At 44.3% G+C, this 13,800-nt stretch overlaps 1 protein-coding gene across 1 annotated transcript in view; it reads left to right on the plus strand.

Moving 5' to 3' along the window:
- Positions 1–1,437: 1,437 nt before the first annotated feature.
- Positions 1,438–13,800, plus strand: part of BMAL2 (basic helix-loop-helix ARNT like 2) — a 209,236-nt gene continuing 196,873 nt past the window's right edge. The window contains exon 1 of the mRNA XM_078654606.1: positions 1,438–1,551. Coding sequence (XP_078510732.1) covers positions 1,509–1,551 — 43 coding nt within the window. The 5' untranslated portion in view covers positions 1,438–1,508. The remainder of the gene's footprint in view (positions 1,552–13,800) is intronic.

Here is a 13,800-nt window from a genome sequence, read left to right on the forward strand (position 1 = left end):
GCCACTAGTCTCGGAGTGCTGTCCCGCCCCCAGCAGGATGTTCAGCTTCACCTCCTCTCTGGTTGGAGGAGGCGGCTGGCGGTGATTCACGTCCGGGGCGGCTGGGAGGGGCCTCCATGGGTACTTAAGTTCCAGTACCCCGTTGGAGGGCCTCTTTGCCGCTCCGGACGCCGTCGTAAGCTCGTCGAGACACTCTTTTCCCTCCCTTGCCTCTAACCCAGAGTGTCGGTATGAGGGAATTGTGGAGGTTTGTTAATGTGTCTATTTATCGTTGCAGGTTGGAGTTAAGCGGAGTTACTGGGCGATCCGGAAGAAGAGAGGTGCAAACGCTGGACGTCAGCGGGCACATAAGGGTGCCAGAGCATTACCTCAGAGCCTAACCTGTAACCTCATGGGAGGTGCAGGAATTCGTGTCGGCGCCCCAGTAGTCCTTCGGGCGGTTGTGGGCCTGTGCAACCGGGGATTTGCCTAGTCACGCCCCGCAAATGGGCGTGTCAGTATAATTATGGTAATTGTGCAACAGTTGGGTGGTTCGCCACTGTGTTGTTTGGCTCAACAGGCGGGCAGGTGGCGAGAATGCAGCCGGCCCGGGATCGCCCGTAATGTTTACCCACCTTCATTACATATGTTGTATGTAATAAACCTGCAGCAAATTTTTCCCAAACGAATACGTTGTCAGTGTGTTATTTTGCACGTTTGGGGAATGTGGGGGCAGGGGATTTCCTGTGGCCCTGATGTGACTATGTGAAACTACAGCTGTTGCCTAAGTTGGACTATCAGAAGTTGTCGCACACAAAAGAGCCCACATGGTATTGGCAAGTAAGCAGCTCCCTGATTAGCAAACGTACATTCATCCGAGCTGTGCTTCTTAAACAATGTCAGTGTCTCATAAAAATGTGTCAGTGTCTCACAAATTTTTTTATTTTTAGGGCAGTGGTGCACTTGCCTGCCAGGGAATGTAGTTCGAGCATGCGAGGGCAACAAAAGGTAGCGACAACCTTTCGTGTAAACTATAAGCAGCATGAGCACATCATTAGGAGCATTGCTGTTGTCACAGAAACCATAACGGTACGTCACTCGTCCTCCTTGTGGCTTTGCCTCCATAATAAAGCGGCAGCAAAATACATTGCACGAAGGCGGGGAACCCAGCTGAAATGAGGCCATGTGAGAGTCAGGCAGCCAAACAGCTACAGTTGGAAAGTTAATCTATATTTAAACCTAAGCCTGGCCTCGGCATGGCCGACATTGACGACAGATCCCGCCTGCAACGGTGGTTCGCCCAGTCTTACTGGTCCCATTGAGAAAGTTGCTTTTCATTTAGCGTGTAGGGCGGGGCGATTGGCTGTGACGTTGCCAGCTCCTCCTGTGGGCGGGCCCCCTCCCTGTGCTGTGGGCTGGGATGCCCTGGGACTTCTTACAACCACCTGTGTACGCTGAGGAGCCAGTGTAAACCCGCCTGCTGTGTGCGGCGGGGCCGCGCAGCAGGAGAACGCACTCTGGCTTGGTCCATGTCGCTGTCCGGCACCGAAGCGGCGGGAGCCGAATCAGCAGGTAGGACTAACCCCCACACCATCAACCCGACCTGTGGCATGAAGAGGATGCTGGGGACCAGGAAGGCAGTGGGTTGAGGGTACCCCTAGCACAAGCATGAAGGGGACGCAGGGGGGCAGGAAGAGAGCGGGCGATGGGCACCCCTGCTAGCAGATGGTGGAGGGGGCACCTGGTAGAGACAAGAAGTATGTGGGGACACTTGCGATAGCGGGGACACGTGGTCCGCATGGGATGATTGACATCGAAAGTAGAGGTTGTCCACATGAATTAAGTGACAGAAGGCAAGGGGTGATCAACAAGAAAGAGAAACTAGGGGTTGGGTGGGCACGGGCATCTAATGTAGGCAGAAAGTAAAATATCTGCGGTTACTATGATCATGGTGGGCATCTCTTAAGCACGTGTGAGGTGATGGTAGGCAGGGATTAAAAGGCTGCAGTGACAGATGAAGCGTTGTGGGCACAATAGGATGGGGAGTAATTAAAACGGCTAATGGTGGGGGGCACCTGCAGACCTCTGCGGATAGTGGCTACTAATAGATGGTCATCTTGGGTATTTTTTTATTACTTATGGCACAGCAACAGCATTTCAAACAGAAATGTTTTAATGTCATCAGTGACGACACAGATCGACAGCGAATGGAATGGTTACAGTAGTTGGCAAGAACATCAATTGTTGTATCTATTTGTGTGATTGTGCACGGCGATTACGATACATTAACAACATCTGTGTCGTGGAATTAGTTAGGCGACCCTAAAGATTTAACATTTACGACTTTTGCAAGCCGAGGGATAAGACAACGTTGGTTGGGCATCTTAGGGACGTTAGGGAAATAGCCTAAGGTGTTTCCGCCTAAAGAAACGGGCATATGAACACCTGCGCAGGAATACTTTTGGCGAGTTGTACTTCCTTTTGGACTTATGCGGACTTTCCATCAGAAATCATGAGAGCAGAGCTTAGGGGTTTGAGGCACAGCCCAGTTACCTTTGTACCTTCATGTGTGTGCATGGTTGCAGGTGGGACTCCCTTCCCCAATCAGTGTACATTGTGTCCCTTGCGCAGTAAATTACTACCAACGCTGTCCCTGGGCAGAGAAGAGCTGGCCGAATGAATCTTCCGCCCTTTTGGCTGGATCATTCAGACGTAGGGGGCAAATAACGTCCTGCGCTCAGCTCCTGGAGGGGGTCCTCCCTGAACTTTGCAGTCCAACCCCCCTTCAAGTTTCCTTACGGCACTGCGTGCAGCGCGGTCTGAGATCCGCCTTGCGTGACCTGGTAGAGGCACCCGTGACCCGTGCCAAGTGAGTTCGGTGCCCGACGGTTTCATAATGAATGTGCGTCTTGGACGCTATACTTTGACGTGCACCTGTAAGAGCATCTCAAGCCCGCAAAGGCACAATACACACTGTGAAAGAAAAGGGTGCTCCCTGGGACCCATGAGGCCGGTCACACATGCCGTCCGAGAGCCCGGATGATGTACTACTACATGACATTTATTCCAGGAGGACTGCCTTGAAATCGTAATGCCCTTCGCCGGACGTGTTTTGACACAAGTTTGTCTTGCCACATGCCTCCTTAGGAGGAGAACGCCCAGAAGGAAGATCGCCGTGTCCTCACATTACCTCTGAATGTATCTGCACATCTCCTGAGATACATTCATCGCCGTACGTCAGCTTAGACACTTCCCAAACAGTGGCACCTCCGCACACCGCGGAGTCGGCGGCGTTTTCAAGCAGTAGCGCTGGCAAAAACATTACAAGAAAGCACTGTCACTTCAAATGTTTTTATCGGTCAACCTATTGCTTTTCCCACGCGTTTTGTGTGCATCTCAGGCATATTTCATTATATGGGGTGGTGGGGAGGGGATAAAACACACACACACACACACACACACTTTTTTTGCAAACCTCAGTGTAATGGAACATCTTTAATATGGACATAATATCCAATGAGCATGTGTTGGGGTTCAGTTGTATTATCACACACTTCTACACACCCTAATCCTAATTCCAAATTCTTCCAATCTTGTAAAGATAACCAAAGCCAGAAAATCAATGTCTAAGATCACACAGCTTAGTCCCATTCGGAGACCAGGATTAAAAACCATTACCCCTGGTTTCACAGTTTCCAAAATGCCAGTAGATCACTGATAGAGGGGTTGGTTCTGATAGCAAGATGCAAAGAAGCCTGTCCCCGGGGGTATGACACTGTTGGGGGCCAAGCCCAGATTTTAATGCAGCATTTAATATCAGTATATTTTGTTGAAGTAGTTAAGGTGTGGTTAGATGTCAAAAAACTTTCTAGACCCTTCCCTCTATCCCTCACTATTCCTTTTCAATCCAAATAACAGACTAACAAGTCCACCCCTTAAATGAATTTCATATTTCCCTATACTAATTCACCACTAATCCTGTTTTGGGTTTCGGAGTAGTGTTCTACCTGCCAGAAGCGCTTTAACACCTCTTCAGTAGCAAGTACTATATCAATGCAAACCCTTACTTCTTCCATCCCCCCACCATCCTTTTCAATTCAAATAACAAACTTAAATGTCCACTGCTCAAATTAATTTCACTATACTAATTAACTACTAAACCTTTATGGGTTCTGGAGTGTCTTGCTACTTGCTGAAAACGCGCTTCAATGCTTCATCAGGGGTAGTAAGCGCTATATAAATACAATTACAATACAATGATCATAGCTTACCGGCATCTCTGTCATTGTGTGGTTGGAGGGCTGAATAATAAAGGCAATACTCGTGTTTCTTCGAAGAATCATTGAAAAATGTTTACAGAGAGCTGTGCATTTGGTCTTTTTTCTACCATCAAAGAGGAGAATGCATGGCAAGTTGCTGATTTAAAGTGTGTGTATATATATATATATATATATATAATAAAAGGAAATTACATATGGGGTAAAGTACCTTTTGCTGTACATCATGAGGATATTACAAGTCACCAAGGAGTTCCAAGACCATATAGATTGAGGCAGAGTGAGGCTGAAGGCACAGTTCATTTATAAGGTCATGCAACTCTGAGGTAAGTTGCAATATCTTTAGAATGTGCAACTGAGGGAGGGTATTTTATTCCTTACAATTAGGGCTCCCAGTTTTCCGTTTTTACTGATTTTTACAGATACAGACATAAAACTTTTTTTTTCCTGTCTGTATTTATTTTTAAATACAGAAAAATACGGAAAATATGTCGTCTTTAGATTTTTTTTTACTGTCGATCATGAGTGCCAGGTCACTAGGTGTACAGATTGAGAGGTAGGGGAGATGAAGAAAACACAATAGATTTCCTAATTAAGCTTAATTAAGTGCAGATCTACAGTTATTGATGCTATTCTACAATGCAAGTGTCTTCAGCTAACGCTATTGCACTGTATACTGCTGAAACCTTTTTCGACATTCAAAGGTGAGTATACATTTATCAGTCAAATAAATGTGGAAAAATACCCATGGCAGCTTCATTTATACAGAAAACACAAAATAGAAATGGATAAATACAGACAAAATTTGCAAAAAATAAATATAGATAAATACAGACGGAAATGTAGAAAAAATAAATACCATAAAACCGGGAGCCCTACTTCCAGTACATAGTCACACCATCACTCCTTCTGCAAACCACTTAAATCCATGGTGTCTTGTTCTTTCTTATGAAAGGTAGTATGGTTACCAACATGAAAAATAAAAGTGGACTCCAATGCGAAACTAAGCACATCAAAAAGAAGTTAGTAATTTGTTGGAACAGGATATTAGAACCCATTTATTGTGTCCTATTGAAAAAAAAGTGCTGAGGCTCAGAATATATAGAAAAACGGATTCTTTTTTCCTGTAATTATCTCTTGTGTGCAATAAACAAATATGTTGCCATAAATATGTCTGTACTGTTGGTTTTAGAAAAACTGACAAGTAGAGTGGAAAGCCAGTTTTCTTTGCCTTGTTTAAACGGCAGCTGCAATTATGTTCCTTCACCCACCTTTCACCATAGCTGCTTGCAGCAGGAATTGTGATGTAAAAATGCGAGAGCGGCCCCTCTATACCAAGAGTCAGGGTTTTTTATATCAAGGCTATGCAGCCACACCACTGCATACAAACTAAGTCATCCAAGGTTAAAATTCGACATTGGAATAAAGGCATAGACCTAGAGCTGGCCCTTGGTCACTTCCCTACCCCGCTAGCGAAGGACAACAACGAAGCAGCCTCACAGTTAAATAGCTGGCTATTGGCAGCGGCAGCGTGTTGCACCTGAAAAATTGGTGACGGTGAAGAGATCTAAGATATCGTCACCTTGGTACAGCCCAGAGCTCAAATGCCTAAAAGTTAACTGCAGGAGAGCTGAGCATCTTTGGAGACAGGACTTGAGCAACAAACAGAAAATAATGTATAACTTAGCTATCCTACGGTACAAGGAAGTAATTATTGCCGCAAAAAAGCTATTTTTCACAATCAAAGATAAAGGAAGCGGGGAACTCTAGCAAGCAACTTTTTAGATCTGTAAATTTGCTGGCTAAACCGCAACAGGACAATGCTTTTAAACCAGACCAAGCTATGTGTAACAAACTTGCCCTATTTTTTCAGGACAAGATGCAAGGGATCTATAACAACCTCTTGAGCACTCCGGGGACTCAGGATAGGCAAGATCAACTTCAAGCAGTACGTTCAACCCACTGCAGACTATCCTGTTTCCAGAAAGTCACTAATGATGAAGCACAAAAGCTCCTCCTTTCCATAAAATCTGGCTCACCCACAGATCCCTGCCATCATGCATCTGGCCGCCAAGAAGGTTTGTGACAATTTCACACCTCTTGTTAACCAAGTTCTGGAATCAGGCAATTATCCAGAAACCTGGAAAAAGTATCTATCAGACCTATTCTTAAAAAAAAAAACTTGGACCCAACTGAACCAAAAAACTATCGCCCAATTGCTGGCCTACTGATAGTAGCAAACATTCTGGAGAAGTCAGTAAACAAGGTGTTGACTGATTATCTAGATGCCAACAATCTATTGGATACCACCCAGCATGGTTTCCGGTCCTCACTCCACCGAATCAGCCCTGATTACTGCAACCAAAGCGATCCGCAGAATAGTGGATGAGGGAGGGGTTGGGGGGAGCGGTCCTTGTACTACTAGATCTGTTGGCTGCATTTGACACAGTGAATCACAAGGTGTTAGTGCAGCTGCTGAGGGATGTGGGGGTCGATGACTCTGCCCTGGCCCTCCTCTCCTCCTTTTTGGAGGTAAGGGAACAGAGGTTTCACTGGGATGGTCTGCAATCGGATAGTTTCCAACTTCCATGCAGCGTCCCGCAGGGATCAGCCCTATCCCTGACAATGTTTAACATCTACTTCACCCCGTCGGCCAGACTTATCAGGAGGCATGGTTTCGCCCTCGTCTCATACACTGATGATTCCCAGTAGTTATTTCCATTACTAATCAGCCTGAGGCCACAGCCACCAGCTCACTGAGATCATGACCTGGATGAACCATAGCTTCCTGAAAATGAACACCTACAAAACGGAGGTGTTGGAGTTCGTCCCGGGCTGGGCCCTGTGGAATGATTCCTGGTGGCTTGGGGAATGCCCGTGCCCCGTCCCAAAGGTCAGGAACCTCGGAATTTCTCTGCCCAGGTAGTCTCACCTCCTCTTGCTTCTTTTTACTAAAAATCTTGAGAAAGATCTTTCCGTTCATTTCTCAAGAGTTGCAAAAGACGGTGATGGTGGCACTTTTCTTGTCCAAGCTGGACTATTGCAATGCTCTTTTTATGGGCATTGATATGTCTCAGATGAGAAAAGTGCAGTCCCTACAGAATGCCGCAGAAAGACTACTTTTAGGCATACCCAAAGGACAATCAACTTCAGCAGGAATTAAATTACTACACTGGCTCCCTGTTCAGCAGCGGGTGGAATATAAGGCTTTATGCCTTGTGCATAAAGCACTGTTCGGTGGCGGTGCTAAGGACATTCAAAGACTGTTCCTACCATATACCCCCCCCCCAAGCGCCCTTAGATCTGCCAGTCTGGATCTTATCAAGATCACTAAGATCAGATGGCCAAGATGGGGGGGGAGGCAGGACTCTATCTAATTGTGCAGCAAGGCTATGGAATAAAATGCCCACGGCCATTAAACTTCAATCCAATTGGCAGCTCTTTAAGAAAGATCTGAAAACATGGCTGTTCACCTCCACATAGGTACCCCGGTAACACAGGTGCGTTCTTCCTATCCACATACTCTAGCGCCAAGACACCACGGCATTCAAGAGCTCTATAAACATATAAACATACTATAAATGGTTTGAAAAGTCTACTACTCTTGGAACTCACATGCCCTGAAACATCCTTGGTTACCACTCCACCAGTCTTGAAAGGGAAAACCAAACCAATTTATGTAATCCAAATTTAATCTCATAAAAATAAACATTTGTTTTGCTCATACATATGTATACAAAATCACAAAAAAACAGTTAAAAGCAGAATAAAATGTTTCAAACAATATTAAAGAGAGACATAAATTTGTGATCTCATCGAGGTTACTTTGAAGAAATCAATCACAGTATTGACATATCATCATTGTTTTACATGCATCACCTCGTTCCTCAAATTTAACCCTAAAACAGACAAGCGTCGACACGTTTCGGTGGTAAAACGGGATGAAGCCACCTTCCTCAGGACAATAATTTATCCATCCCTTTTAAAAAACAGCAAGGAGAATGCACCTTTAGTGGAACATTTTAAGAAAGCTGATCACATTTGCACAGATATTAGGTGGTTTATTTTAGAACGGATTTATGGTGGCAGAAGAGGAGAGTTCTGGAACAAAAAAGGAAAAACAGAGAACAGTGGTATATTTCAACATTAGACACAGTCAGATTTGGTTTAAACAGTAAGGAAGAATGGCTTAAAATGATTAGATAATATCCAGTATCTGATGGTTATTTGTGGAAACTCTTTGTGACTACAGAGTTTTTATAATGAAACTGGAGATAGGTTATTCCTACTTGGCACATTGGGAGTTGTGATAAATAGGTGAAAGATAGGGATGGTTGAATAGTAAAACATTCTTTAAAAAAACCTTTCATTTAACTTTTATTAAATTTTTAATTTCATTTTAATATTATTTCATACCCCGTCTAAAAAATCTGGGGGAGTGGTAACCGTGAGTGTTTCTGGGTATGTGGGGTAAAAGACTGAAACCCTGCCTTCCAAGCGTAGTAGAATTTTCAAGCAGGCATTGTGATGTCCGGATTCAACTGGAATAACTTATTCCATTTGAGTGGTGGCGTCATTTTATTAAAACGGGGACTAGAGATGTCACAAGTCGCTTCTAAAAAAAGAAATTGGAGACCATGGGTGATACATGGATTGCAGGCACCCATCTAGTGTAAAAACAAATTATTTTTAAGATAGTGCTTCTGCACTCTATAATACTCAATCTAAAGATACTGGCTTTATTGAGCAGTTAAAGATGAGGTGGTCTGGCCAGAAATAGAACTCAGTGGTGACCTATAGATTGCTGAAGATTCCAGCAACATGCGTTAACTTATTGATCCGTCTGAGTCACGTTGACATGTGTAGGTATTTGACCCGGCAAGTTAAAATTCTGGTCCATTTTTTAAGTTCTGGTGTGACCAGTGGTGCCGATTCCAGAACACTGAAGAGAATATTAGGCAGTTGGAAACAAGGAGGACTTGAGTCCTAGCCACTTTTTAAGGTCTGCGTGATACCACAGTTATTTGCTTGACCTATTGTCACTGCATCTTTGAAATATGCATAGAATGTAGAGCTTGCCTCCTCCCAGCTGAGCATCTTTCTCATCTCATGCTATTGCGTGTGCCATTTCACCTGTTATTGAGTTTCTGCATTGCAATATACAAGGGACTATTGTACATCATCAAAGTACACTCGGTCATCACACATTAAATTCTTTCATTCATAGATACATTGCATAGAAATAACTAGATTTGTATTCACTACAGCAGGCTGAGGACCTCAAGTACAAGCCGGGTCTATTGGCTCCGCGGTGCTTGCACTTAGGGGATATAGCTTTCCGTGAACAATATTTTCTTACGAATTAGTTTTTTGGTGAACTGCGTAATTAAAGGTTTCCCTGTTGTAGAGGGGCTGCCCAATTATGCCGAGCTTGTTTCCTCACATGACTCACGCGACTCTTGTGTCTTAGTATTGCAATAGTAATGAATGCCAGGCGCACGGAGTGTAAAGTGGGTCACATACCTCACCTGTGATGCATGACCTGGTTTGACCTTAGCACCCGAGTGACACACTTTTTTTACAAGATCGTCAACACGGCTAAATTTAGTTCCTGCAATAGTCCCGGTTGTTTTGAACTGATCGTAATTTCACTGAGATGCTGGCGTCCTCAACATCGCTCGTGCCAACATCCACGCCTGAGGACGCAGTTATTCGTCACCTCCTCGGTAGTTGTCATTCCCGGGACTTTTCACGTCTTTAAAACTGTGGAAATGGAGTAAACCCATCTGACCTCTTTTGACTCGTTTAACATTCTACAAGTTTGTCTCTGTGGCGTGGTATTTGTGTTTTTAAGAGGCTTTTGACAGGAGGTTCAAAATATTAACTCCAGCTTATGCTCGTCGCACATTTTTTATACTGTGAGTCCATTGTGAAGGACGTTGACCCTTTGCTACTTGGAAGTCAATTTGGTTGATGTGACAAAGACGAGTTTTAGGGTGTTCAATTAAGGTCTGCAGAGAAAGAAACGTTTAGGAGTGATGTAAACATGTATTTTGTTAAGGAAATTGTTGAGAGTTCTTTTTACGTAATACCATGGACCATAAAAGTAATATTTATCTGATTCTGAGATTTCTGCCTGTGAATTTCTTTAGAAGATAGTTATTGAGAACCAGTGTAGGTGCATACTCTCCATAAACCTTTTAGAATATTATCCAAGTTCTCAATAGGCACACCGACGGAGATTTGCCTTCTAATAAAAGATTGTTGCACCAGCCTCTTTTACAATAGTATTTTGTCAGGACTGCGGTCGCGTTCACTATTTCTAGAGAAAGTGCTTAGGATCAGGCCAGGTCTCCGCGGCATAGATTTGTCTTGAGAAAACTTTGTAACAAGTCTTGCCTGTTGCTCATGGAACCATAGGAAACCCGTTATGCTGCAGGTTCACTGAGTGCAAGAACCTTCTGTGTAGGCTTTGATTTATGGCGCTGGAGACATTGAGCAGTCAAGACTTACTCTTTTGTGTGTGGTGCAAGGCAGACATTCAGATACTAGTACCACTTGAATTACAGTGCCCAGAAAACATGATTACCAGCCAGAGTCATATTTTAGTATCCTCATCCATGTTAACATGCTGAATAGATAAATAAAATGAACTACTCTAGTTTGGCGCTAAGATACAATGAGGACGTAGGCCTCTCTATGTATGAAGGAAAGCGCTCACCTAGAAACGTCTGTGGAATGGATTGATTAGTTTGTGCAACTCAGTCAGAGTTTTGCATGGATCTTCGTTATAGGCTTAAGAGTATCTGCAGATTATGTTTTGACACACACTTTCAGTCTGTGGGGCACTTCGGCAGAATCTTTGAGGTGAAAGCGCAGGATTGGTGTGCCTCCTTAGTCAAACGGCAGCACTGGCCTACTACAAAGACAGCACACTTTGCATGCTCTGCAGAATCTTCAGATGGAACCCACCCAACACCAGAAAGACCATCACTCAGGCCCTTGACACCAGCTGCCTCAACTATGGCAGCGCCCTCTATGCCGGCATCTCCATCCAGAAGACTGGACCATACAGAATGCTGCGGTCGGACTCATCCTGCACTTCCCAAAATGAACCCATATTGCCCCTACCTGAGAGACCTGCATCTTTTGAAGTGATGGCAGCTCCTTCTCCTACATTGCTGCCAAGACCTGGCACGACCTTCCACTCCGGCTCCGCACAATGCCCTCTCTGGCAGACTTCAGAAAGGCTCAAGGCCTCGCTCTTTGGAGACTCAGTACCCAGGTTCCCCATAGGGGTGACAGTGTTGCACTTTACAAATGGTGCTTGATTGATGACATCCTCACTGACAAGACTCGATCATGTTCAGTGGCTCCATGTCTGAAATCACCCACTGGATGAAGACCAACTGTCTGAAGTTTCACACAGCAAGCCAGAAATAATGATCTTTAGGAAGAGCACTTCACTGTGGGACTCCACCTGGAGGCAAACAGAGCTAGGACTGACACCACCCCGGCATTCAATTCATGCCAAGAACCTAGGGATCTTCATCAACAGCAAACTCGACATTACCACCCACGTCAAGGCCGTCACCGCCTCTTACTTCCATGCCTGGAAGATTTCCAAATATCTCTAATCGGCACTCAGAAGACCGTCAAGCATGCCCTTGTCCCTTGTCTCTAGCAACTTAGACTACAGGAACTCCCTAAATGCTGGGATCAACCAAAAACTCACCAGAATGCTGCAGACCATTGAGAACTCCGCACGCAGGATCACTCTAAACTTTCCACTCGCATCACACATGAAGAAGCTCCACTGGCGCCACTTATCCAAACAAGCAGATTTCAAACTCACTGGCCCAGCATACCCCAACAATCGCATCTGCTTTTTCAAACCTTCCAGACACCTCCGCTCGTCCAAACTTCTATTTTCACACATCTCATGCATACAGAAAACTATCTCTGGCAACCAAGCATTCTCCTACATTATTCTTAAACAGTGGAACAGCCTTCCAAAACACATAGGAGCCTCCTCCTCACTTCTTGATTTCTGCAAGAAGCTGAAGACCTTGCTTTTTGAGTAGTGTGACCAGGCCCTAGGTTTGACGTGACTCACACCTGCTCAGCACCAGGATACTCTTCTGGTTAATAGTGCACTCCACAAATCTGCATAACATAATGTTAATGACTTTGATTCTCTGGTGATGCCAAACTTCCATAACATCACTAGAGAATATGCATTTCTCTCCGTTCCAGCCAGTTGAGAGTGATAAAAAAAACTCCAGCTCTCTTCTGTCAGTGCTGACCACAGTTAGCAGATCTCTCTTTTTCAGGCTCTAGCAAGGGCAATGCCCTACGCCACAGTGTTTGTCAAGGGTTTGCTTTTCAGGCCACAGGTTGATCCAGTGAGATGAGTGCAAAGTGTCCCTCCCTTTTCCTCTGACTATCTTGTTTTTGAAAATAGCCAGGCAGCAAGCTGGCTACTCCTGACTTCCCAGGTAGGGGATGAACATTTTGCTGCTCTCCTCACCGACCGCAGGCTGACCTCGCCATACTGGTGTTATTCGGGGAGGTGATCATATAGACCCCTCTCCTGTTCAGTGGAAGGCTTTATTAATCCGAACCTGACACACAGCCACCTGGCTACAGTGGCCTGTGTCCGGAGAGTTGAGAGGGGGCAGCAGTGCAAGAACATTCAGGGGAGACATGAGACTTTCTCAACGACTATACTGTTTAACATGGCACACCAGCTGCTTGGGGGGGATACACGTACTCTCAAACTACACCGCGTGGGTTCTTGAATCTTAATCTATGTGTATAATTGTTAATTCATGCATCATCAATTACAAATTTTAAAGATCCAAGAGTCCATATTTTGAAATAAGAACAAATAGAACGTTAGCGAGAATCACATAAAGAATACAGCATATCCAGAAAGGTTGTTCCATAAAGGTGAGAAGGGTCTTCTCAGTTGAAAGGCAGCAAGCATCTCTCTAAACTAGTCTCCGGACACACATTATTAATATTATTCTGCAAAACATTAATTGCAACATTTCATCATGTTCCCACTTTAAAAAAACAATCGGTTCTCTCCAGACCCTGGGAGTAGGTATACTCCCCACGTTCTCATGTCCAATGATCCATGCATGGCTATGTCCTTGAATTATTACACAAAACACTCTGTCAGCTACAGTCCGCTCTTCCCATGAGTCGCCCTCCCACACTAGCATCTTCTTCTTTATGAGAACCTCACTATCCATCATCTAATACATAACAAATAACGATCTACTAACTAACAAAAGGCATCCAGGAAAACACATAATCTGCAATGGAAAAACACAAAACATGCAAAACAAACGAATATAATATAATAGCCGTTCATGTATAAATCGACATTCAAAATGGCAAGAAGAAAAAGTAGCTAATGTTGACTATTTAACATGACTAAATACAGTCACTAAATACACATAAAGACTAAATACTAAATATATATGACTAATATGCGCACATTATTTAGCAATGTAAATCACATTATTCTTATGGA

Source organism: Lissotriton helveticus, chromosome 1_1 (assembly GCF_964261635.1).
Source record: "Lissotriton helveticus chromosome 1_1, aLisHel1.1, whole genome shotgun sequence".
In the NCBI taxonomy this organism is placed as follows: Eukaryota; Metazoa; Chordata; class Amphibia; order Caudata; family Salamandridae; genus Lissotriton; species Lissotriton helveticus.